The 24,405-nt window shown below is 44.0% G+C and overlaps 2 protein-coding genes across 10 annotated transcripts in view; one reads left to right on the top strand and one right to left on the bottom strand.

The window, feature by feature from the left end:
* Nucleotides 1–741: 741 nt before the first annotated feature.
* LOC119164154 (TNF receptor-associated factor 3) lies at nt 742–21,683 on the bottom strand. 2 transcript variants are annotated; one of them, XM_075871082.1, is made up of 13 exons: nt 21,663–21,683; nt 15,696–15,950; nt 12,599–12,703; nt 11,836–11,997; nt 11,510–11,584; nt 10,780–10,857; nt 9,458–9,559; nt 8,141–8,224; nt 7,489–7,575; nt 6,610–6,663; nt 6,468–6,518; nt 4,354–4,596; nt 742–1,511 (listed from the first exon to the last, which is right to left on the bottom strand). In XM_075871082.1, the coding sequence occupies exons 1-13, from the start codon at nt 21,666–21,668 to the stop codon at nt 1,281–1,283; spliced, it is 1,533 nt and encodes a 510-aa protein (XP_075727197.1). In that variant the 5' UTR covers nt 21,669–21,683; the 3' UTR covers nt 742–1,280. The 2 variants fall into 2 exon arrangements, with proteins under 2 accessions (XP_075727197.1, XP_037272166.2); XM_037416269.2 differs by lacking the exon at nt 21,663–21,683 and adding an exon at nt 18,664–19,269.
* The window catches only part of LOC119164153 (TNF receptor-associated factor 3), a 17,873-nt gene continuing 13,640 nt past the window's right edge, over nt 20,173–24,405 (top strand). The window contains exons 1-3 of one of the 8 annotated variants that reach the window (XM_075871098.1): nt 20,173–20,417; nt 22,101–22,327; nt 23,580–23,844. In XM_075871098.1, the coding sequence (XP_075727213.1) occupies nt 22,320–22,327; nt 23,580–23,844 (273 nt within the window). In that variant the 5' untranslated portion in view covers nt 20,173–20,417; nt 22,101–22,319. Of the gene's footprint in view, nt 20,418–21,539; nt 21,568–22,100; nt 22,328–23,051; nt 23,263–23,579; nt 23,845–24,405 lie in introns of those variants that run through there. The other 7 variants (XM_075871101.1, XM_075871100.1, XM_075871099.1 and 4 more) reach the window with 7 other exon arrangements.

Below are 24,405 nucleotides of genomic sequence, written 5' to 3'. Positions count from 1 at the left end.
TTGCTCCTTCACAGTTACTCCCGAAATGGTGCAATGGGCGTGACAGTTTAGTTACTCCTCTAACGGAGCAACCTCGATAACCCTTTTACTTCCTATTGTGTGGGCGTATTACTGAGCATCACCTTCACTATTTTGGCAATGCCAGCCAGATGCGCCTGATCTAACCGTTCACCACCCTCTCTTCTAGCCCTTTCACGCTTTCGCCAACAGCCTTCGAGTGTGCTTTGCGTTAATGACGGAGAGGACCCCAAATGCAGTGCTCCACAACAGAGTGATTATTTGTTCAGTTGTGCACAGATCCGCGGGGTGGCGTCTTGCATTCCTCGCGTTCACACTTCTGGTGATCACGCTGGCTCAGTAAGGGATGGGGTGTTTTAAGACAGCGAGTCAATGTTCGGGGCGCCATGCGAGCCAGCAATGAGAACGCGTCATTGCGACGCTGCTGGATCACTAGCATTCCTTTGTTAGATTTAATATATATTTGTGTCATAATTACTACAGTTAGGTTGCAAGCTACAAATAACATCACCGACGCATCGCTTGGCTTCTTTGCCTATTGAGATTTTCAAGGTCGGTTAATAGAAGTGTGTTGCATTAGATGAACGAAATAGAGTTCGCTTGCTTGTTCATGAAAAGTGTCCAGGCGCTTGGAAAACAGAAACCGAGCTCACGGTTCTCGCGAACTCAGCATCTAGGTGTGCGACACACTCTCCAGTTCAGTTACTCATCGTGAACGACAGATGATGCAAAAAAAAAAGGAGGTAACTTTATTTCATGTTTGGAATATACGCTGAGGCGCAAGGGATGACAATTTCGATGTCTTTCTCTGAAACGGGCGAAGAAGTTGGAAAACATGACCGAAAAAAAAAAGACCGACTGGCGTTCACTAACAAATTACAGCTGACTTGCTGTGCTTACAAGCCTACACTAAGACTACCATAGCACTTGCAGATTCAGTTTGCTATGTTCACGGTTCCACTCCAACGGGACAACGTTGAAGAATCAACTGTCACTTCAATAGTAGACGTACACGATAAGCAACTGCCCCATTTTGATTGGAACTCTTTTAGAAGTTAAAGATTGTTTGGCTCGCTTTACGCTCTCGTGAAATTTAGCCTAGTTTCAATTGCTGCATTCGGATCTTTTGAAAAAAAAAACACCTCATAGGCTCCTCACGTATATTCCAGACAGTTGCTGTACATTTTCGTAGGAATTTGAGGGAAAACCTGAATAATTCGTATTGTGTGGAAATCGTCTGAGTAGGTATGGTGACTTAATAATTAAATAGATGGCACGATGATCTTAAATACGACGCAATTCTGGGAGAGGAATCCCTTCTTGACGTTCTCAAGCAGCGGCACGGATATGATCTGGGAGACGCCGAATTTGGGGTTCCGTTGACCGGACTCTGGCTTCTTCAAGCACTCGATGGCGTGTTCGGCCGACGCCGCATCCATTTCGAAAGACCGTCGGGCTTGTTCTTCTAGTTGGTTTACAAGAACCACGATGATCTGGAAAAGGGGAACATTTAAATTGTTTTTTTTTTGTCCAGACTGCAGATGGTGGAAAAAAGGAGCATTTTCTGCTATGATATAGCTGAATGAACTGGAATGTTAGTGCCAGAAACTGTGTAGTGGTTGCTGCGCAGATTTCGCAGCACGGATTGAGCCGCATGGCTCGCTCTCGTGACCAAGTGGAACAAATGGTTAAGTTAGTGACAATATCAGGGGCTTTACGTCCGAAAACCACGATATATTTACGAGAGAAGCCGTAGTGTAGGGATCTGGAAATTTCAATCATCTGGGGTTCTTTAACACGCCATGACATCGCATTGAACACGGGTCTCTACCATTTCACCTCCATCAAAATGCGACCACCGTGGCCCGAAGAAAACCCGAGACTTGTGAGTCAGCAGCCAAACACCATACCCGCTGTTACACAAAGGGGGACGTATTTGGGTTACCTCATACAGAGCAGACATACAGAGGTCTGAATGCTCAAATCCATTCGCACCTAATTTTAAATCTTAAATGACCACTAAAACCAACAACAATTTACGGGAGCGTGAAGGCTCAATGTATGAAAACATCTCATCATCATCATCATCATCATCATCATCATCATCATCATCATCATCATCATCAGCCTGACTACGTCCACTGCAGGACAAAGGCCTCTCCCATGTTCCGCCAGTTAACCCGGTCCTGTGCTTGCTGCTGCCAATTTATACTTGCAAACTTCTTAATCTCATCTGCCCACCTAACCTTCTGTCTCCCCCTAACCCGCTTCCCTTCTCTGGGAGTCCAGTTAGTTACCCTTAATGACCAGCGGTTATCCTGTTTACGCGCTACATGCCCGGCCCATGTCCATTTCCTCTTCTTTATTTCAACTATGATATCCTTAACCCCCCTTTGTCCCCTAATCCACTCTGCTCTCTTCTTGTCTCTTAGGGTACACCTACCATTTTTCTTTCCATTGCTCGCTGCGTCGTCCTCGATTTAAGCTGAAACCTCTTTGTAAGTCTCCAGGTTTCTGCTCCGTAGCTAAATACCGGCAAGATACAGCTGTTATATACCTTCCTCTTGAGGGATAGTGGCAATCTACCTGTCATAATTTGAGAGTGCTTGCCGAATGTGCTCCACCCCATTCTTATTCTTCTAGTTACTTCAATCTCGTGGTTAGGCTCTGCGGTTATTACCTGCCCTAAGTAGACATAGTCTTTTACAATTTCAAGTGCACTATTACCTATCTCGAAGCGCTGCTCCTTTCCGAGGTTGTTGTACATTACTTTCGTTTTCTGCAGATTAATTTTAAGACTTACCTTTCTGCTCTCCTTGTCTAACTCCGTAATCATGAGTTGCAATTCGTCCCCTGGGTTACTCAGCAATGCAATGTCATCGGCGAAGCGCAAGTTACTAAGGTATTCTTGATTAACTCTTATCTCTAACTGTTCCCATTCTAGGCTTCTGAAAACCTCCTGTAAGCACGCGGTAAATAGCATTGGGGAGATTGTGTCCCCCTGTCTTATACCCTTCTTGATTGGTATTCTGTTGCTTTCTTTATGAAGCACTATGGTAGCAGTTGATCCCCTGTAGATTTCTTCCAGAATGTTTATATATACTTCATCTACGCCCTGATTCCACAGTGTCTGCATGACGGCTGATATTTCTACTGAATCAAACGACTTCTCGTAGTCTATGAAGGCTATGTATAGTGGTTGGTAGCTATGGCTATGTATAGTGGTTGAAAACATCTAAAGCGACAATATTAGCAATAGTAGTGTTCTACTCACCAAGAAAATAAGGCAAACTAACGAGAACACATGCGCCGCAGTAGGACGTTCACAAAATGATCCCAATGACGTGAAAGGAACCGCCTACAATTATTCACTAGTATTTGAACTTGCTGCACAAAAGAAATAACCTCCTGTGTATAAATAGTCGCAATAAAGTGCTGCTATAGGCTCGTTTCTCTTCTATTCATGAAGAAAACAACACCAGACGTCACTATGGCGAATGGCGCAATTGATTCAAAAGTTTTTCGTCTGGGTAAACTGGACTGGTCGTGCCATCTATCGGAGCCTAGTTGGAACGAGCCCGTCTGCCATCTCGAAGCCAATGGCTGGAAATTCTTCAATGGCCATTGTTGCTGCTGTGGATCCTTTTGGTTTGGTTTTCCTGCTACTATTCTCGGCGGCCGCACAGGAAAGCCGGTCAACGTTATGCACGGCAACAGTGATGCGAGGCATTTTGCTTTCAGCGGGTAATTTGAAGTGTGCTAACGCAATGCGGATCACTGAAACGTGATTTTATTTAAAAATAAGCACTTATTTGGCCCAAAAGTAACACTACGAGGTTTCTGGACCACTTTTTCAAAAATCAAAAATGACTTAATAGTTGCCTTTATTGACCCTTTACCAGACGTACACAGGCGATAAAAAATGTTCAAGGATATGTGACCCAAATCTCTCAAAAATAATATTAAAGCTCCTCCGACTTCTTGCCTTATTAATTATTAAGTTTCGTACGAAGAAATTCTGTGTTCATGCATTGTGACTGTGAAACTTTGTGCCGTGTTCGTTTTGCATGTAACACCACTCTTTATGTTTCATATTGTATAAGCCCTTCACTTTGAAGTTAAGATGTGCAACGATAAAATCATCAAACTCGCACGGCATAATTCTAAGGCACTCAGGGGTGCAATCGCAGAAGATTGTGTTCTTTTCATGAGTGTGCTATATATATATATATGTATATATATATATATATATATATATATATATATATATATATATATATATATATATATATATATATATATATATATATATATATATATATATACGATCCTCACCTTGTTTTTGAAGGGCCAGGGCAGCATGTCATCATATTGACCGGGGCAAATCTGGCACTTAAACGACAGGTGTGGCGGTGACGCAGTGGAACCGCTACCGAATCCGACTGTGAACTCAACATGATATCCCGGTGTGTTGATGTACAGTGTGCCCGACGATATTGTCTCGGCGGATGTCATGGCTGCCGTTTTCAGGTCGTGGTACGGCTGCAGCTTCCAGATGTGAACAAAGCCTGGTTTTAGCTGTAGAGAAGAATAAGAGTATGTCATTGTTCAGAGCAAAGCAAAATATACAAATGTACACACCGAAATATTTTCGTCATGGAGTCCGTTCAGTTTGATTTATGCAGAAAGTAACCTCAAAAACACCTCACTGTGAAATCTCTGGTGGCGAATGTTTTTACCGCACTCGGTGAATTTTTTTCTGGTAATCTCAAAATGTAATCGTAAGTACTCTAACATGTATATTTAAAAGTGGCCACGGCAATTGCGACAAATTTTCTCTCAGTTGGAAACTTGTTTCAGTACCCGCCCTTATATAAAACCAAGCTAAGGTAGTGTAAAGCTGATGTCCACCACTATATATAATCGATGGGCAGTGCCCACGTGTAGAAAAAAAAAATCGCGCAACGCAAACATCTAGAGGTTGCAAATTTGGTGTCAGAAATCCTTTAGGTCTACTCTTGAAAAAAAAAAAAGAATTTTGGCTGACCTCGTGTACTTTGGGAATCGACGTTAGGTGAAGCATGTGGAGGGAAGGTGATCGTGTTGTATTTTTTTATTGAACGACAAGTCATGAAATGACGCTAAATATATGTACAAATGTTGCACGTACAGACATATATTGAAGAATTGCGGATGTTTAATAAACCAGTTGCTTTCACATGCGCAACGATAAGCAGGAACATAAGTATTGGCAACACCACAGGTGATAAGCTGATAGGAAGCGCTGTTGCTCGCGAGGATAGTAGTGCCGGAACACTTAAATAAATCAACTTGAGCACATGACACCTAATCACACATGACGATAACTCGACGTGAAAGCTGTATCACAGGAGTACATATACATTATATGTCATGTTTGTAAAATTGGATAGCTAGCACTGCAAGCACAATTGACGTTTCATAATAGCCTGCATTTGAAAAGTAGTTCCGAGACCTGGCGTGGCTGTGTGGTAGAATGCTTGATGGTTACGCACAATACTTGGGTTCGATTCCCACTGAGAATGTGACATTTTTTTTTTGCACTTGTGAGGCCAATGCTTCCGATGTCAGCTTTTTTCTTAACGCTCACACGTTAACATTACCCGTGTCCCTTCTTGCCAATCCTGGGTAGATATAAAGTGTCAATCGCCTGTGGCACGTACGGGCGTATACTTGTTGCACATACCGACCTGCGCGTATGTGCCACACGTCTGGCGGAAAGCTTTTGATGACGCACGTGGCAGCATTGTGACATTATTCAAGGCTAGATCAGGGCGTAGTATTTTTCAGGCCATCTTACGCTCCCCCCCCCCCCCTCATTTACTAATTGTGGCTCACGCAAAATCAAGAATGTGATCATGAAATAACCAGAGCGTAAGTGTGGCAGCTTGGGCTAGTTGGTATGGCATGACGATTGTTATAGCGCGAGAACAAAACGACGACACAGAGACAACAAGAAGGACACAAAAGACACGTGTCCTTGTTGTCTCTGTGTCGTCGTTTTGTTCTCGCGCTATAACTATCGTCATGGTAAGCGGCTAGATAGATAGATAAGCAGACGCCAAAAGTACTTGCTGTACGCGAAGAAAAATTTAAAACTCAAGTGTCCTTTTCGCTGGCTAGTGTTCCAGTCTACCTTAGCACTCTCTCTCGAGCAGTGAAGGACAGGCATATTACGTTCGAAGGTGTTCTCGGATCTGGGCGATTCAAATTGGGATGAAAATATGCGGACCACAAAGACAAGACTAATTATTGCTGAGGACTTTCTTAGTACGAGACCATTATTACAAAGTTTCTGGAAAGCTATTTCAGCGATTAACGTAGACCTGATATTCAAACTATTACAACAGTCTACTGTACACGTGACTATCGCAGTCAATTTGTGAATGAAGTTCGCTCTAAGTACATACATGGTCCAGGTGTACTTCATGTGTAAGCCGTTGCACAGCATTTTCTGTCTCCTGAGAAGAATGGGACACAAAAAAGGTGATCAAAACTGGTTGACAGAACTTTACAAAACTGAAAAGAAAATAGCTTGAACTTTACACCTACCGAAATTTGTAAAGAAAGCTGACCATATTGAGCATCCTCTTTCACCGTGAGTGCCTGGAAAAAAGAAAAAAATTGCTTTAGGGCTTACTTCTCGCTAATTATTGTGAACCAAGCGTTTAAATTTAAGTACGAAAGTGTAGCAGCCAAGAATTTTTATTTATTACCAGCAGGTAGTTGCATGACCTTCATAACTTGATAATCAATCTTTAATGCTACATGTGTCAGCGAAAAGTATCTCTCCTAACACTTAGGAAACTTGCAAGCTTGCAGAGGTTTTAAAGAATCTACTTTGCGGAAATTTTTATTGTCAAGCTGGAGTGTTCAAAGAGAACAGTGGCATTCAGCAGACGAGAGATAAGGCAGTTATGATGGTGTACAATACGTTCTCTTGTTTCATTTTGTTGAATGAAATAAGAGACCGCATTGGATTAGAAGCGCCAAGACATGGCATATAATGTTAATAAGCTAGTCTTAACACTGATTCTGAGTGGTTTTATGTCTGCTGTAACTCTCCTTTCTAGTCATCCACTGTAACCTTCCTTTCTCGTATGGATGATATATTCTGAGTAGCGACTTGAGACAACACCTCAATGCCTTTTTTCAATTATTATTTGTTGGCTTCATATAGCTGACTGCAACGAGAAGCGGGCAGCACAATCCGTTCACATTCTTTCATCTGAAGCGGACAAGGCGGAATGGCGAAGATATCATGCAGAATCTGTAGCTCACACATTTAAATATATTGTGGGAGAACTGTGACTAAAGTGTTCCTTTTACTTGGACGTGTCCATTCAAGAATCATTCCGAGAATGTCATGTAGGATCAAACACACTGCAGCAACATTTTTTTGCATTGTGTTCTTAGAAGTAGAAGCATCACCTGAACTTCCTTTTTTAACTTCAGCACTTCGTTTTCCAACTCTGTGCGTAACGTCTTCTCAGCATTGACAGATTGTTGAAGTTCCACCTAAGAATTGAATATTTTTGTGAAAAAATTATTAGCATACAGGTATGCTTGACGAATTACTTAAACACTATGCCATCCCTCCAAGAACATGTTGAAGCTATGTCTCGTTTTAAACAAGAACTCTTATTTTCATAAGTGCAGTTCTGAGAGCTTTCTAAAGGTAAGGGACACAACCATCAATGTATCCAACATTTGATTATCTGCGTGGTATAATGATCAATCTTTAAGATTCCCTATTGACCTGGACAAAGTCACGCTCAATTTGTCACAAAGAAAACGGATTCCAATGTAAAGGAGGAATGTTCTGTTCAACAACTGGTAGAGACGACCCCTAATCTGTTTTTATGTGTATTCGCTAGACATATGGATCAGAATACAATACCAATGCTCATCTGCCAATATTCTGTGTGCCTCCTGGATGAAATAGACCCCCACCCCTCCAAAAGAAAAGCTACTTCCTTTTTAAAACAACTTGGGTTAGAAGAGTGTTTTGAGAAATAGGCCTATGATCATAGCAGCGTTGGTGAGTTAATGGAGAACAACCTGGCAACAGCATGACAATTACCATTTTTCTTTCCATTTCTCGCATCTTCTCCTCATGGTTTCTTGCGACAGTAGTTAACAGTTCTTTTGATGCTTTGGTAAGGTCCTGCAAAAAATTCAGTCTAGAAATTATAACGGTAAATGAAAAATGGGAAGTTCATGATTCAAAAGTTATTTCTAACTTTTGTATCATGAACTTTCCATTTTTCAAATTAACCCTCTCAGAGGTGTTACATCAATGACAAATTTGAATTTTTACACTCGCAAGCTCACGCAGTACTATTTCTGATTATCGAATTGGTAGGTAAATTTCAGCAATACTTTAAATTCACTTTAGGCATCTAAATAAATTGGCTTAACTCACATGCATTCTAACATCAAGGGACAGGGCTATTTCGGTATAGGCACTACGGCATATCCAATCTTTTTCAGTCAAGACGTCCGAGCCTAAATGAAAACCCGTAGTGGTGCTTAATTGTTTTAAAAAGGCGTGCCCAAATACTTCAAGGTTCAAGATCGTAAAGCATATACTAAGTAAGGGAGGGACTCAGACTATGTGTACAGGCTCAGCACTTAAGCCATCAAAAGTATTGGTCGTAATACCAAAAAGCCATATTTTGTTATTACACCTAGTCGAATCACTATGACGAAGATGTTTCGTTATTAAACATAATGGCAGTTTTTTGATTGCTTACGTGTTGCCGAATATTGATCAAATCACAGTAGCGATAAAAAAAAAGCATAATTTCCCCAAAGAGTGACGCAGAATTGGCAATTTTTTCTTGAAATATAGTAAATATACATACGTTCAATACAATCGTTTGCTCTTGGCGCAGTGATTTTAGAGTAGTTTTTTTACATAAGATGTGAATAATTAATTAATCCCAAAAGGTGTGATTTTTTCACCTATTCTCCACTCAGCCATGACAGGATGCCATTGCCGCCATGGTGTAGGCGCCATGTACAGATATCTCAAAAGCTTAGGAATGGCCCTGACAAGCTGTGATACTACAATGCTAAGGGAACAAGCAATGGACGTATGGTACGAAAGTGCCTTCCTCTCGAAAGCTGTGTAACGAAAATACGATTGATAAGAAAGCGTATGTCTACACTTACATTTATTTAGTTTTTTTGCTAAAAAAAGAAATGATACTACTAAACACAATATTTTGTTAAAACTAACGGGTCGTTTTAGTACCCAATCGCGAAGAGTACACAAAAGTGTAGAAAATCAGACTTGACAACGATTCTCGATAGCATTGTTATAACGCAAAGAATAGTCCCAAAGAAAGACTACGCAGAGCATTCCTCTTTAAACGAATACTTGATTTCGACTTACCTGGTTTTCCTTTTCCAGGTGGCATATCTTGCGAAGAAACAGTTCACTATGGCCATTGGAGCGGGAATTTTCTTCGTGCCTCTCCATCTCTCGTCTAGCGGCCTGTTCCGTGAAGCCGCAAAATTAACTTAGTAGACAAGCGAAATATATTAGTCTATTATTTGTTGGTTGGGTATATGGACAGTGCTGTAGGTTTGTTTTTGAATACATTCTTCAATTCTGTTTTTCCTTTTTTTGGAACAATGAAGTGGAAAGGAGTAGCCGTCGCCAACTAATGGTCACAGTAACTCCGTTTATTTTTTAAGTAATTAAAAGAAGCAGTTCATGCGTTGCACTATGAAAGTACATTGTAAGGTTTTACAATATATATTCCTTTGTTGGTTGCCTAGTCCAATGCAAATAGTGGGTAGTGGGTACGGGCAGGCTGAGCCGGACCACTGCATTGTGAGCTCTTTGGACGGCCCAAAGCCGATCCTCAATGCTTTTAAAGGCGGAGCACCGCTGTGGTGACCTGGTCTCAGCTAGGTAACGAGGTGCATCACCATTGTCAAGAGAACAAGAACCTACGAAAAATTTCGAGCAGATGCCACCATTTGTGGGAATCGATTTCGTGCGAAGTCACTGGAAAGGGGCTTATTCCGCAATACCTGTCACGCTTTGCAATGCGCATTGATACTACGGCAGCGGACGTGCAATTTCCGTAGCTCTGCGCATGCAATGGGCTTACTAGGCAGGCGGACTGCACTGACGTCTGAACGGTCACAGGTTCAATATCTAACATTATGCCAGCTCTCAAAGGGGTGCTCGGACGTCACTCTACCAGATGTAAGTGTAGATCAGGGTGCCTCTTGTTCAGAGAGAAACCACTTGCATTGGATGTGCATTGATGGAGGTGGAGAAGAGAAGGTAGCCTGACCAAAGCAAGAGAGCGGTTTGTTTCGATGCCAAATCGGATAGTTTCAAATCGGGCAGCGTTACGTAATTTCAGACGACCACAAAAAACACACATTGAATTTTGACGGTTTAACAGCCTTTCGCAGCTTTAGAGACCTGACTGTCTATATAACCGGTTATCATATACCTGTAAAAATTATAGAAACATACAAAAAATACGCGAGTGGACTCACTTAGAAAAGGCAGCGCAAAAAGCACGAGGAAAAGAAAGACAGTAGAGACAGTGTTTTTGCGCTGCCCTTTCTAAGTGAGTACCATGAACCAGCTAGCCCAAGCTAAAGTACTTCGCGAGAGGAGTTCATATGAATGAGCAATAGAAGACTTATTTGTGTCGCAGAGCTCTAGCATGCTCACAAAGGTTTCCTTACCTTGAAGTCACAGCCCAGCTGTTTGAACGAACAGTCTATAGGCTTAAGCTGGCAGACAGGCTCATGGTTTTGCTCAAGCTGAAAGCAAGATGGCGACAAGGGTCGAGTAGTAAGAACGCGACATTGGCAATTGCACTTTCCGTTATTACAATGTAAAGAAACGCTTCGTGTTTGAACTTAATATCAAGTACCACATTCTTTTAAGCACATGATGCTGCCTGAGGGTCGCTCGACAATGAAAGAAAGTGCATGCGCGGTGAGATTTGGGGTGGATGAGGGCCGCATGGAAACGTAGACCATCTGGTGATTGGTTACGGAGAAGTTGGAGGAGAAAATTGCTCCGTCTGTCGTAGTTGAACATAATAACCACTGAGGTAGTGTTGGTTTCACGGTGATGATTAAAAATTGCTTTAGTGAAGCAACCTTGAGGAAGAAATTTGCTCCAGTACAGTTATCTAGATAAGCGCAAATTGGACGCCAGTAAAAAAAGGAAGCAACTGACATGCTTTAAACACTAAGCAAAAAGTTAAAAACGAAAAAAATGACTGCTGCGCAAAAAAGCTTATACCATGCTAGAAAACATTACTCTAACAAAGCTAAGACAAGAATGCAGCTAAACTGTATCTAGACCGACCCGCTTCCTGGGCGACTGTTCATAGGACTACCTTTCACGTTGCCGAAGGTCAACTCCTTTAGAAAACGATAAAAATGTGCTGAATCTTGAGGTTACCTCTTTGTAAGTCCTGAATTTCTTAGCGCAGTATTCACACGTTGCAGGACGCTGATCACAGTTTGCTTCATGTTTCTGGAATAAACAAAAAAGGGACAGGATCAGGAGCAAGCAGGCCAAGCTCTTAACGAATCAAGACGACAGAGTGAAATCAACCAAAGTAACGAGCAGAAATTTTGTACATACTTCTCAACAATAGATCATATTCATACTGACTGGCGGTTAGCTCTAAGTGAAACGAAATAAAATTCCCTTTTCGTACTAAAGTAAACTAACTAATCCACTGTGAACACTTTTATTCTAAGGAAATGTGCGACTAAACTCACCCTCTTTTGGCAGGCCTCAACGTCTCTCTCACAGAAAACGCATTCCAGCAATCTTTGAGGACAGTCATTTTCCATGTGCTCGGCAATCACTTTCATCGCGTACGCATCTCCGCACAAGGTGCATCTCACCTTTCCTCTCATGTCACACTTCTCGTAATGCATCTGCAAGACCGCAACACGTAAAGTGCGTTGGGGAACGAAACAATGACGACGGCCCGAAAGAATGCATCGAACAAGCGGCACGATGACTCGGTAGTAAAAAAGTCGCTGTCAAAGCAGACATCATGCACTGTCTGACATTAGCTGTGCACCGGGCTTTGCTGGTGAATGATAGCGACTTTTCAGAAATTTCGCGGCCGTCGTTAAATTACTTATGAAGAACTTCATGGTGGCCACGAAATTTTTGAAAAGGACGTTCCCGGCCATCGACGATTACCTCTTTCCAGAAGGTTCTGTTTCTCGACGTGACCAGACCCGTCGAGCTCTACTGACTTTTCTGGACCAGACGAACCAGGCCACCTATTTAGACTTTTTTTTCGTGTTTACTTTCGCTTGTTTCGTTGTTAATTTTTTTCTTTACTTGCCCATCTTCTTTCCTTTTCTACCCTCCTATATTCCTTTCTTCTATCTCTCCCTTTCTCCCAAAAGAATAAGCAGGCACTGTGCCCCTCCTGGTGGTGGTTGCCAACTTGTTCTGTCTTTTTTTCTGTGTACTTGTGTATCTATGCATGTAAACAAAATAAAATAATAAGGCCAAACTTACAAGAACCTGTCGCAACTTGCCGCTGAAATCGCAACCTCTGTTTTCGTTCGGGCAAGCAGACTGCATATTCTCCAACACTTGCCATTCTTTATCGTTTCTTTTCAACTGTGAAGAAAAAGGAGGAAAAATTTCAAGTTTTTAACAATGAAGCTGTTTAACTTGGCGTAAGCATGAGCGAATATGCACTGTTGAAAGCGCGTATGTGTCCAGCCGCTCGTAGCATTGCATAGCCATGAGAGTTAAAGGATAGCGAGGGAGTGGGACAGTTAAGTGAGAGAGAGAAAGAAAGAAATAAAACAGAAGTTACACCAGAGGGTAAACCATCACGTAGCCATGGAGAGTAGAGTTTATGTCCCACGGACAGTAGGTATTAGGCATGCATAGCGTAGCAAGAAGGTAGAAAAGAGAAGTGTGGGGGAGGAAGAGAGAAAAGATGGCAATATAGAATGAGTTAGCTCTTCCTACATTGCCATATTTTAACTTTCTACACAGAAGCAAGAAAGAAAGACAACAGAAGAAGAAGATGGTCAAAGGGGTGAATAAAGAAGAATGAAAGAGGGAGGAAACAGAATAGATGAAAGAAATTGTTTTGTTTATGTTCGCCATTTGCTAGAGCTTTTCCGCCAGTTCTACTGTTTATTCTGGTTGTGCAGTCGTAAGACTGAATTTTATTCTGAAAGAGAGCTATACATTTCAAGTACTCCACTGTTATATTCGCAAAAGGCGAGAAGAATCACATCAACTTTGCAATTCTCAGAATGCATGAGCTCACAGTTGATTACACGCTTGTTAAATTTTGTGATGCAAACTGCCCGTCCTCTTGCATTGTGACACTCTCTGGGGATGTTGGTTGAGAGTGTAAATTAGGATTTATTTTGCAATGCAGCCTACTGAAGAGCTGCAGAGCTGATTATGGTTACCTCTAATCTGTACAGCAAATGCACACAGATACCGTGGCCATTTTCGCTAGTAATGAAGAATGTCGCATGAAATGTGAGCTGCAAACAAATGTTGCTTGTTGGTAATGGTGGACTATCATCCACTATCACCTTATCAGAAAAAAAAACTGGCTGTTTTTTTCCCCTTTTTAGCACCGCCACTTGGTGGAGCTGTCAGTAACACTGAGTTGCTCGTGGCTTCTTAAGAAATAATGTTCGCCAAGGGTACTAGTGCAGACGCTAATGTCGCAAAGGCACACTTCAGTAAGCACAGTTCAAGTAATAAACTGTGCTTGTCGCAGCATTTCATAATCGTTATCGACAAAACTACTTCGATGACTTGTGGTTGAAAATAATTTATATCGTTGTTCCACCGAATGCCGAAGTTTCGAAACTCATGACTTAACTGAAATTTTTTTTTATGTATACGGGGGTTTAAATAGCTTTGACAATAGCGTGTGCTTTGCCATCCATAAGAATAGTTCTCACTTTGAAGATCAAGATTCTGTACAGGAGAGTTTGTGAGGAGTCGGCGTAGAAGTCTGAAGCCATCAGGACATGTCATATCTTTTCATATCCCTGGCTTGACACAACACCTGCGAGATGGTGCACATGACTCAGGGTGGCGCTTTTAAAGCATATCAAATTTTGCCACCGCGTGACCTTGTGGCCACGTTTCGTCGCACCGCATAGTTCATAGATAATTAGGCAAAAACATTTAATACCTCATATCCACGGCATGTAACCATCCGTTCATCTGTGCCCTGGAACGTTGCCAGCTGCGGCCTCTCCCCCTGACACTATCTCGAAAATAATGTGATGGCCCAGTGGAGCACAGCAACAGTAGCCCCACCACAGCTGTGGCCTCTTTCCTTTACACTCTCACAGTAATCATGTGACGGAACAGTGGCGGCGTCCGATCATTTGTCTGTGTGCTCCCACTCACATACTCTCAGCAATCACGTAATGGCATAGCGGTGGGTGCAGCAACGCTCCTTCGTCGACAAGACTCGCTTATCAATTCCGAAGTGCGTTCGGCATTCGCCGAACACACTTTCTAACTCCTTCAATATTTTTCTGTCCTTCAATAGTTTGGACCCGTAGGGCCTCCGCACTAAACGTTTTGGCACCACGGTTTAGGTCTTCTTCGAGAAGCGAAGGCAGGCTAGCGATTGAAAAGGCAATGCGAAAACGGTTCGATTAGGCTGTCACGTTCTACTCTTGAAAGCGAACTGCGAACGCCCTTGAAGTTTATTGCTCGCTATGTCGGACATATGTCTAACGCGCTGCATGTGATTCGTCTTTTTTACTCGGTGATGTTTATTCAACAGGTTAGAACAACTAGGAATTGTCAGATATTAGAGCTACCCCAACTATTGCAGCAGCACTCCAATGATCTGCCGTCGCGTCTCATGCTCAGTGAGGTGTATTAGGTGATGGCTGCCGGGAAGTAGGCTTACGCTTAGAATCTTGCCGTGCTGATATCTTAATGTAGATTTTGGGTGATGTCACACCACGGTACAATTATGCATCATTGATATTGTCCTTCTTTCTTTGACCATTATAGGGGCGAAGCTACTTAAGGCATCTCCCGATCGCCCTATGTAGTAACACCTTTCTATCGGGTATGTGCCACAGGAGAGTTTAGTTCTTAGAATGTCCGCTAGATGGCTTGATTTCGGATGGATGGATGCACGGACGTACGTACGAACTGATGGACGCACGGACGGGAATTTAGTTCTTGGAATGTCCGCTAGATGGCGGTACTTGTATGTAATCAATATACGTTGAAAAGATGCGAGTTGATACTGAAGGACGGATGGATGGACGCACGGATGGACATAAAGACAGAGAGACGGACGGATGGACGCATGGATGGAGGAACAGAAGCAAGAACAAACGGACGGATGGAAGCACGGACGGAAGCACGGACGGAAGCACGGATAGACTGATGGATGCTTCGTCCCATTCCGTGGAAATGCTATGAATTTATCGTTTTACTTTTGCTGCTATCGATAAGTCATTTGGTTGGAGACGAAATTGTCTTCCAATCACGCCTCCCGCAGCTCTTTCATACCTTCACGTCTCAACCTGAGGAACGCTTTCGTTCCGCAACCGTGCGTCACATCCGTGTGTTTATCGTTGTGCGCGCCACTTACCGAGCGTAGTTGAGCACTCGTGTCGCATAAGTAGCAGGTGAATTGGTCGGTGTCGTCCGTGAGCGTGTGGGCACATGTCTGGCAGAACACGTGACTCTTCTTATCCTTCAGACCAGCGGCGGTGATGCAGTTGCACGCGGCGCAAATGAGCTCAGGCCGAAGCTCCTTGCGAAACGAGACAGCGATCTCATTGGGAAAAGCCGGGTGATCTCGAAGCTTGTAGGTTCCCTCAGCATTCTCGGAGTTCATCTTAATCTGGGAGCGAAAAAGGGAAAATAAGCGATTTCGTAAACAGCCCTGTGTGCCTCGCCCTTAAACGGTTAAGGACATGATAAGAATATCGAAAGATTTTATTGCCAAAGACCACGACACGATCATGAGAGACGCCGGCGTACCGACAAGAGTCTTGAAAGATGTTTTTACGCTGCTACACGAATCTGCGCCATACACAGACTCATGTTCGACTCAACACACAGACTCAAGACTCAACACACATACACAGACTCAAGTGCGAAAATTAGTAAATGCTGATAAATATTGTGTTTTGATATTGGGGCAAATTTTCTGAGGGCTCACGTAATGACATCGACACTGCTGCATAGAAATGTGGCTCTAAGAATGTGCAAAGATTAGTGAAGGCTGATAAATATTTTGTTTTGATATTGAGGTCAATTTTCTGAGGGCTCACATAGTGATATCGACAATATCTTGACAACAGACTAGGGTGTCGATTCAGGTGACTTCCCACTCAAGTATCGAATCCTGGCTGCGGCGGCTGCATTTTCAATGGAGGCAAAAATGCTCTACGCCCTTATGCTCAGATTTGGGTGCACGTTAAAGAACCCCAGGTGGTAAAAATTTCCGTAGCCTTCCAATACTGCGTCTCTCATAATCATATGGTGGCTTTGGGACGGCCGTAAACCCCTCATATGAATCAGCAACGCTAGGTCGGGAATAAGCCTTTGCTCTCACGTCCCTGAAAGAGCCCCTTTAGAGCACCAACATGAAGGTACGTGAACTTTCTGATGCCACGTTAATGTTATTACCACATCGCAAGCCGGTTCCTTCGTTGTTCATGCACAGATACCCGATGAAGCTCCAGCGACGTCCTTATCGCTTTGAAGAAGGTTGATAGACGCGTGGTTGCACTGTCTTCACGTCATCTACGCCGCCATGTTGCACGTCTTTGACATCTAGTCCAAGCTATCAATGTCACTCTTCCAGTGCTTCACCTATAAATATCACTTTCCTACTGTTTAGCTATAAATATCAGTGTTCTACTGTTTCAGCTATAAATATCAGTCTTCTACTGCGCATAACAGGTATAGGAAAACCAAGCTGGACGGTATGAATGCATTGTGTAGCAACGCGAAAAAACGCAGGAACGGAGGCTAGAGGGACGATCTCTGTTTTCAAGTTTGTTTTTTTCGAGATCTTTTTTTTTTGTGCAGAGCGCTCAACTGGAGGAAAGCAGTTACGCTTCTGTTTTGATAGCAGTACTTTGTGCGAAAGGTGGCGACTGATAGCAATTATATTGATATCGCGCTCTCGAAACACACGCAGCTATGTCTGTCAAAGAGTGCGTCACGTTAAATTATTGGAAGACGGTTAACATTCGTACCCACTGAGTGCGCAATTACGCAGGAAATCGATGAAGGGAAGAATACGTACAGTGCGCAACAAAGTTCCCTCATCGGTCCACTACGCGAAAGCATAACTTTTTTGGTGATTGTAATCTTCCACTTACTGATTGACCAAATCTGTCATCATCCTGTTGTCCTCTGTGGAATCACTTAGCTTGGAATTATATTAGAGCCCAATTGACGCCGGTGGTTTGATTTGCTGGATCTTGTATGAATGGACTACATCACCTGGTAACGTTGGACACCGTGCTCACAGCATGACATTGGTTGTAGAAAGTATTTTTAACTCAGCATTGATATTTCATTACATTGCACGGTACTCAGACGAAAACACGGTATTGCAAGAAGGTCATCTATAGGAATAGTATAGCAACACCAGCATTTCCTTCAATGATGGGTTTCATATTTTATTTATTTCAAGATCCGTAAATTACAACCGGAAAATTATGTGCCGTAAGTCTCAGCAGCAAAGACGTGTCTGTTCCATCGCTTTGAGAACATTAAAAAACAAGTTTTCGACAGCAACAACAGCTCAGTTATCGTGTGATAAGCTCTATAGGTGCAAATTGAAAGATGCAAGAAAGAAACCATATCTCGATGCTCCCAAATAAGGCCGAACTTGACGAACACGCTTTATGTGACTCATACATGCCATGCCGGCTATTCTGTCACTGAGTTTAAGCGAACCCCAACCTAGAAATGAATCTATATAGGACAAAAAACACTATTGCGGATCAGCGAGACCCCTCGTCATTAGGTTGGCTGTTTATAACAGACATGCCGGTAATTTAGAGTTGTCACTAACGTCAACCACACTCGGCGCTGCACAGAACACGGCTGCAATATACATCCCGATTACAACCCGTCACACCGGCACCGAAAAGAAAGGTTTCGAGTTCAGTGATTCATAGATCAAACGAGCTGTCAGACTGGACGGATGTTTGGTAGCTTGTGCAGCCGGTGCTGATAAGGAACACATTGCGTCAAGTATATGAATGCAGACAGGCACGGCGCTGAATGCATTTTAAAGCGGAAACCACGATTCGCGCACGAAACAAAGGAAGAACAATGATACGCTGCAAACGTGTACCCAGACGAATTACCAGCAAAATACGACACGGACCAAGCGACATAGGCCTTTCGCGTTCTTGTGGTTGTTCGTAGGTGTGGACTTCTGCAACGCGTCATCACCCTAACCGCACGCCATAAAAAGTAGCCATAGTTGAAACACTTTTGAACGACACAAAGGAAAGGATTTGACTGGAACTCCCTGCTTCCGAAAAAAATTTCGCACTTCACGCGAAGTATCAGGTTCAAAAACTCACCAAGAGGCGGCTTGGGCCGGCGCAAAAGGCGGCAACAAGAACTGCCCTTCCGCTCGCGTCGCTCTCGACGGGCGCCTCGTCGAAGCGACGGTGTTGATAAGCAATAAACGATGTAGTTTCTTGTCTCGAGCTGGTCCTGCCCTCTGTCAACGAGAGCGGCATTCACAACGGGGAAGTGAGAATCTAATCAGTTGTCGAATGACCTATGGACGATATAGTGGGACGTGCCATCTTTTTTATATAGTGCGTAGGTCACGGGCAACTCTTCTTGAGTACTGTAGAAAGTTTTATAAAGCATATTAACGCTGCTTTGTTTCTTCCGTACGTTCCACACTGAGCACGCTGTAACACGTGCGCTTTATCTGCTGTGAAATTCTGCAGCGGAGGAAGAGGACCCGAATTATGAGAACTGAACAGACGGTATTATGTTTCGATTTTAAACTCCCACTTTTGAACGCCTATGACGAAATGAAAAGAGCACACGTAGCTAAGCAGTGTAAACGGGGTGAAGATGGTATTGAGAGAGAGGAAGAGTATTTTGACAGCCTCTTAAAAGAGTGATACCGCCCCTTTTCACCCCTAGCAGTCATAACGTGGGAACTCTAAAGCGCAGGCCGAAAAACACTTGCATCTCTCAAACACGTCACAGTACTGCGCAGTCTGTCAAGTGAACTACCGATGGAAAGGGGGGCAGGTTACGTCATATAGTGTGCGCATGCGTGCCATCGTCGAAAAGGCACGCGCCATGTTTTTTGACCACTGAACCGAGTGACATCTGGCGTCTCAAGCTCGCGAATTTTTGCCAATGAATGATGCGAATGCGGGCGTTCGAGATTTTCGACTGGCGCGCGGTAGATGATCTCGGAGGCCAGGGCTGCTGGTTTTGACGTGGGGTTTTGAGGTACTTTTCAGACCAGAAAAGCATGGGGGTTCCTACAATATTTTCTAGAGAGAAGCGTGGTACTGCGATTGTTGAACCACCATAGGGATCGGTGGTAACTACAGATAGAATCGCAGTTCTCTAGAGTGGTCCGCGTATTTGCATAATATTCGTACTTGCGTCTTTGAAGACACTGGCGACTGCGTTTATGGTTCGGTTTAGGCGTTTCTTTTGGATAAAAGTTGTGTTGTTGGAAACTTCCTAGCCTGATTTGGCTTGGTAGGTTTAAAAACGCAAAGGTGGCGAAGTTGAACTGCTAAGCGTTTGCTGGACTTCATCTTGCGATAAAGCTGCTGCCTCCACTCGGAGACATGCAGAACCGAAAGAACAAAAGATAGTCAAATAAACCAAGAATCCATCTTTGCTATGCTGTCTGAAGCTCCCTGCGTGGCAGCTCTGATAGACGCTGGCGCCGGATTTTCCTCTAGTGCAAACTCTACGCCGAAAAAGGTACGCAATTCGAGTGCATAGGCACATTTATAAAATGATGATTTTAATGTGAAATTATGTTCAGTAATGCTATCAAACACGCAATCTCGGTTCGTAATCGTGGCTGCAGTTGTCCACTTCTTCAAAACAGCAGCCAGCGCACGCGCGATGAAATGAAAAACAAGCTGTCGCAGCCCTTCCGCTGCTTCGGCTACACGGGTTCGCAGATCACTGTTTCCATGGCTACCAACGCTGATAGGCGACCCTGCTCTTCTCTCTGAGAGCGCACGCAATCCAAGGCGGAAACAACGGCAGCCTACAGGGGAGCCTCGCCAAACCGCCCGTTTCACGTTAAGATAACTTGGACTCACATCGACAAAACCGGGTGAGTTTCGACTTACCGTAAACTCTACGCGTAGGCTTAGTGAGTTACGTTAATTGCAGTGGCTTTAGGCCGGGATTAGCTGCAACATAAGCTTTGTTTCGAGTTGGTGACGAGCGTTGGTTAGGCGTAGGGTGTTCGGGTAAGATCTGGGCAGGTTAACATTGCCGTGGCCCCACATATAGCAAATTGGTGTGACGCATGGTTAACACTGTCGACATGTGCAACACTGGCCGTTGACATATTTTGCAAATTCTGTTTTTGAAGTACGTACTAACGTTTGTGTGGGGTTACGGGTTACGTAACGTTATTTAATGTCGCCAAATTTATTTTCTATGCTTCTATAGGTGTTCTGTGCATGTGTATTCTGCAGTTGCTCAAAAGAGGTGTATAATTGATGAGTTTGTGAGCGCTCGCGTCATAAAGGAAGCAGCGGGGTAACTTGTTTCCATTCGCAATGCACAGCGGAGGCAGATTTAATGCGTTGAAACCGATCACTACGTTCGTGTTATCACCTGTTATCGGCGATCGTACTGCCGTGGGCAAAGAGATTTCCGAGAGTGCGCTCGGCCTCTTTATCTCTTCCGCTTATTGACGCGATAGCGTTAAAGAGCTCGTGTCGCTAATGTTCAGGCATCAGTGTCGTCGTTTGTGAGCGAAATATCATCATCCGGTGAGTGACCAAGAAATCGAGAACGGTTCAAATAAAATGAATGATCGAAAATGCGGTGTCTTGGGGAGACCGAAGCACGGGTGGCATTCAAAACACCGAAAATCAAAAGGTTGCACTATCGAAATGCCAAAATTTCATACACCAAAAAAATTAAAACGCTGCAAATAAAAGAAGTCGGAAATTTTAAATGCTGAGAAAATTCAAAACACCGAAGCATCAAAATGCCGACATCATCCAGCTATAGTGAAAGATACTATATCGTAGCAAGATAAGGTTCCGCCGGCTTTGTACAAAATGCATGCGCGTTCGCCCTCGTTTCGAATAGCCCTGTTCCTATCGCATATCGTTTAGCCTTTCTGTCCTCGGATCATTGAGCAGTAAACAAAAGCGGCCGCATGGCACGAAGAAAACCATGAATTTTGTAAAACTGTTTGAGGAGTGGTGACACAGTTTCAAGTGTTCCATCCATGAGCCACCTTGGTAAGCAGTTGTTCGTTTTTAAATGTTTTTGTCCGTGAAATAAACGAGAAGACGAGCTCTATCTGCGCTGGTGCAGTCCGTTCGCAGAAACTCACGGTCATTTAAGGTTGTTTGGGACTCGCCCTCGATGACGAACTCATGGGTGGCAGACGGCTCATGTGGGCAGTCTGTTTTCATATTCCTTCCGACCATTTGAATCACGGCTTCATCACTCGGAAGGTGTTGCCTTGAAGAAGCTTGTACAGGCTGTTTCACACTTAGGGGAAATCTCGGAGCACGTGGCATCTGAATGCGGCCAGCGTCGCAACGACGCGCCGTCAGCTGCTTGCGCATGCGCAGATGATTCAGGAGGGTAGTTTTGAACCGCGTCGTCTGCTACGACCATTCTTGCTTGTCGCATTGCTGGCGAGCGCGTGGATATATGATTTTACTGCAGGAACTGAGCCGATCGTCTGCACTAAACGTTGTGCGAGTTTGCGCACCTCTTGTGTGCGTGTTTTCTATGTCCTTTCTGTGACCTGCTTCGTCAAAAGGCCGTGGAATGGCTGCCCCAATCACCAGGCCTCGAAAATGTCTGGGGCTTTATGGAAATGTCGCTGGTACGCCATCCTCCACACGGACTGTGCGAGGAGTGGTTGTGGTCCGCGATCATCCGTGAGCTGGACGCCATGCGAGTGAATGCATCACTCATGGAGTCACTCTACGCCTGACTGCCGTCAAGAAAGAGTGCCGTCATCAGAGCCGCTGGTGACATGACAAGGTACTAAGCGGGATGCGTCGCGAGATGGTTAGCGAGTTTTGTTGTAATGAAATTTCGTCGAAAAGAGGCACATTCGGGTTTTGACCTCACCTAGAACATTCCCGAGTTTGTTGCAATTTGTTCTGTCGTTTCAAGCCAGAGTATTCGCACAAGTCTTACTATTAAGTCCTTATTTTTATTTTAGGTCAAATAAAGGAAACGCATATTGCTTACTAATTGTCGTGTCTTCCTCGTGTCGGCACACATAGCGAAGAAATATTCACGAACGCACGCAGCACCACAGCGTTTCGATAGAGCAGACAAGGTATGCGGTAAAATACTGTTGCTAGTGCCCCATAATCACGAATAAAGGCCGAGAGGTTGGCGTTGCGCAATGTTTAGTCCAGCCAAGCGTTCAAAGTTGGCCAAGTTGATATAGGAACATCTGAAAAAAAGTACGCAGCCATACGTGTAACGAAAAAAAAAAAAAACAAAAACAAACCCACGTGCTAGTTTGTCGCTCTTTGTTGCTTCGTGTCCTACATAGCGGTGCAGATTTTTTTCGGAAAATGAGCATCGGCCCAGCTCCCGTGTCATCACTGATATCAGTGCGCTGGCCGGCAATGCGGCACGCACGCTGCCGTAGCAGACGACGCTGTTCAACTCCACTCCCTTGAAGCGTCTGCGCATGCGCGAGCTGCTGCCGGCGCGCGATTGCAGCGCTAGTCGCAGTGCGATGCCAGGCGCTCCGAGGTTTCCCCTCAGTATGAAGCAGCCTGTACTATCGTGAGCAATATGAGCCTGAACACACGAGCGCATGGCGAATAGCCTACCTTGCATGGAATTACTTGCGACGAGCGACGACGGGTGATGGGTTGCCGTCGCATCCTGCCGCTTTATTCTAAACACGACTACAGGCGTGACGCCAGGCCAGCTCTACAGACCGGTACGAGTCGGTGAGCTCACGCAGTGTCACCAAGTTGGTACGGGCTGAGCAAAAGTGAGCAGAGCACGGCATCGCATGGCAGAAGGTGTCGACGCACCCTCTAGCGACATGGCGCTTGTGGCGGTGGCCCTCGTTTGTTCGACGGGGTTACGGCTCTCATAGCCAGAACGACAACTGGGTGTAGCTTTCTTTGTTCTATCGAATATGCACCATTCTTTCACTTAATGGCTGCGGCACGGTATACATCACAGAAGGAATTGAAGCAATGCCACAGCTTTTCTCGCACATTCACTGCTGAACTGCTCCTGACATATTCTTTTCTGTTAGCGCAGGCACTGAAGGGGCAACTGTATCAATGATGGCCACGAAAAAGCTACTGGTTAAAGATAGTAGCAACACTTTCAATGACAAGCTTGTTACTTTTGCGGCCGATGTTCCGGAAGATGTGCTGTGCGCCTGCTGCTGGAACATCTCCTCCCAGCTTATGGCCGATCCACGTGACCACCTGTACTGTAAGTCGTGCCTCGCAATGTTGGACAACGACGGAAAATTTGACTGCGTCACAGATTATGCAGTGCACAATATTGACGAGGTAAGTGTTTTTGAGTCGTTTTCAAAGCATGACTTTTTACTTTTCGCAAAACAAATGATAGTGCTGCGTCAGTTCTGTGGAAACGTTTTAGGTGAAACAAGGCTTTTGAAAGGGATCAACACTTATTATTTAAAAGTAGTACATCAATTGAAACGATATATACACAGTTTTTTTTACGAAGAAAGCTTCACAGGTGAATAAAATTTGCCCTTGCTCGTTATGCCGTACTGAGATGAAGGTCTCAGTATAATTTTGTCTTGCATGTTGGGGTAGCTTAATTCGGGTGGTGGACATCTCGTCAGTTCTATCTTCTTATGCGTTGCCAACTTCCGCAGACTTCATTCGCCTGAGAGTGCATGTCAGTTACGACACAATGACAGTTGCAACGGTGAAGTCACTATATCTTAATATTTTGTTAAACTCCCAAGACCGTAGGAAGGCTTAGATTACCTCGTCCTGGTAGAGGATTTCGTAGCAGGACAACCTTCTCGAAAACTTCTTTCCTTTTCTGCGTTATTGATGCGTAGGCAACAGGAAAATTGTAGAAACAAATCTGCTTAT

Source organism: Rhipicephalus microplus, chromosome 8 (assembly GCF_043290135.1).
Source record: "Rhipicephalus microplus isolate Deutch F79 chromosome 8, USDA_Rmic, whole genome shotgun sequence".
In the NCBI taxonomy this organism is placed as follows: Eukaryota; Metazoa; Arthropoda; class Arachnida; order Ixodida; family Ixodidae; genus Rhipicephalus; species Rhipicephalus microplus.
Note: the sequence above shows the minus strand (reverse complement) of the source record. Positions and strands in the feature narration are given on the sequence as shown.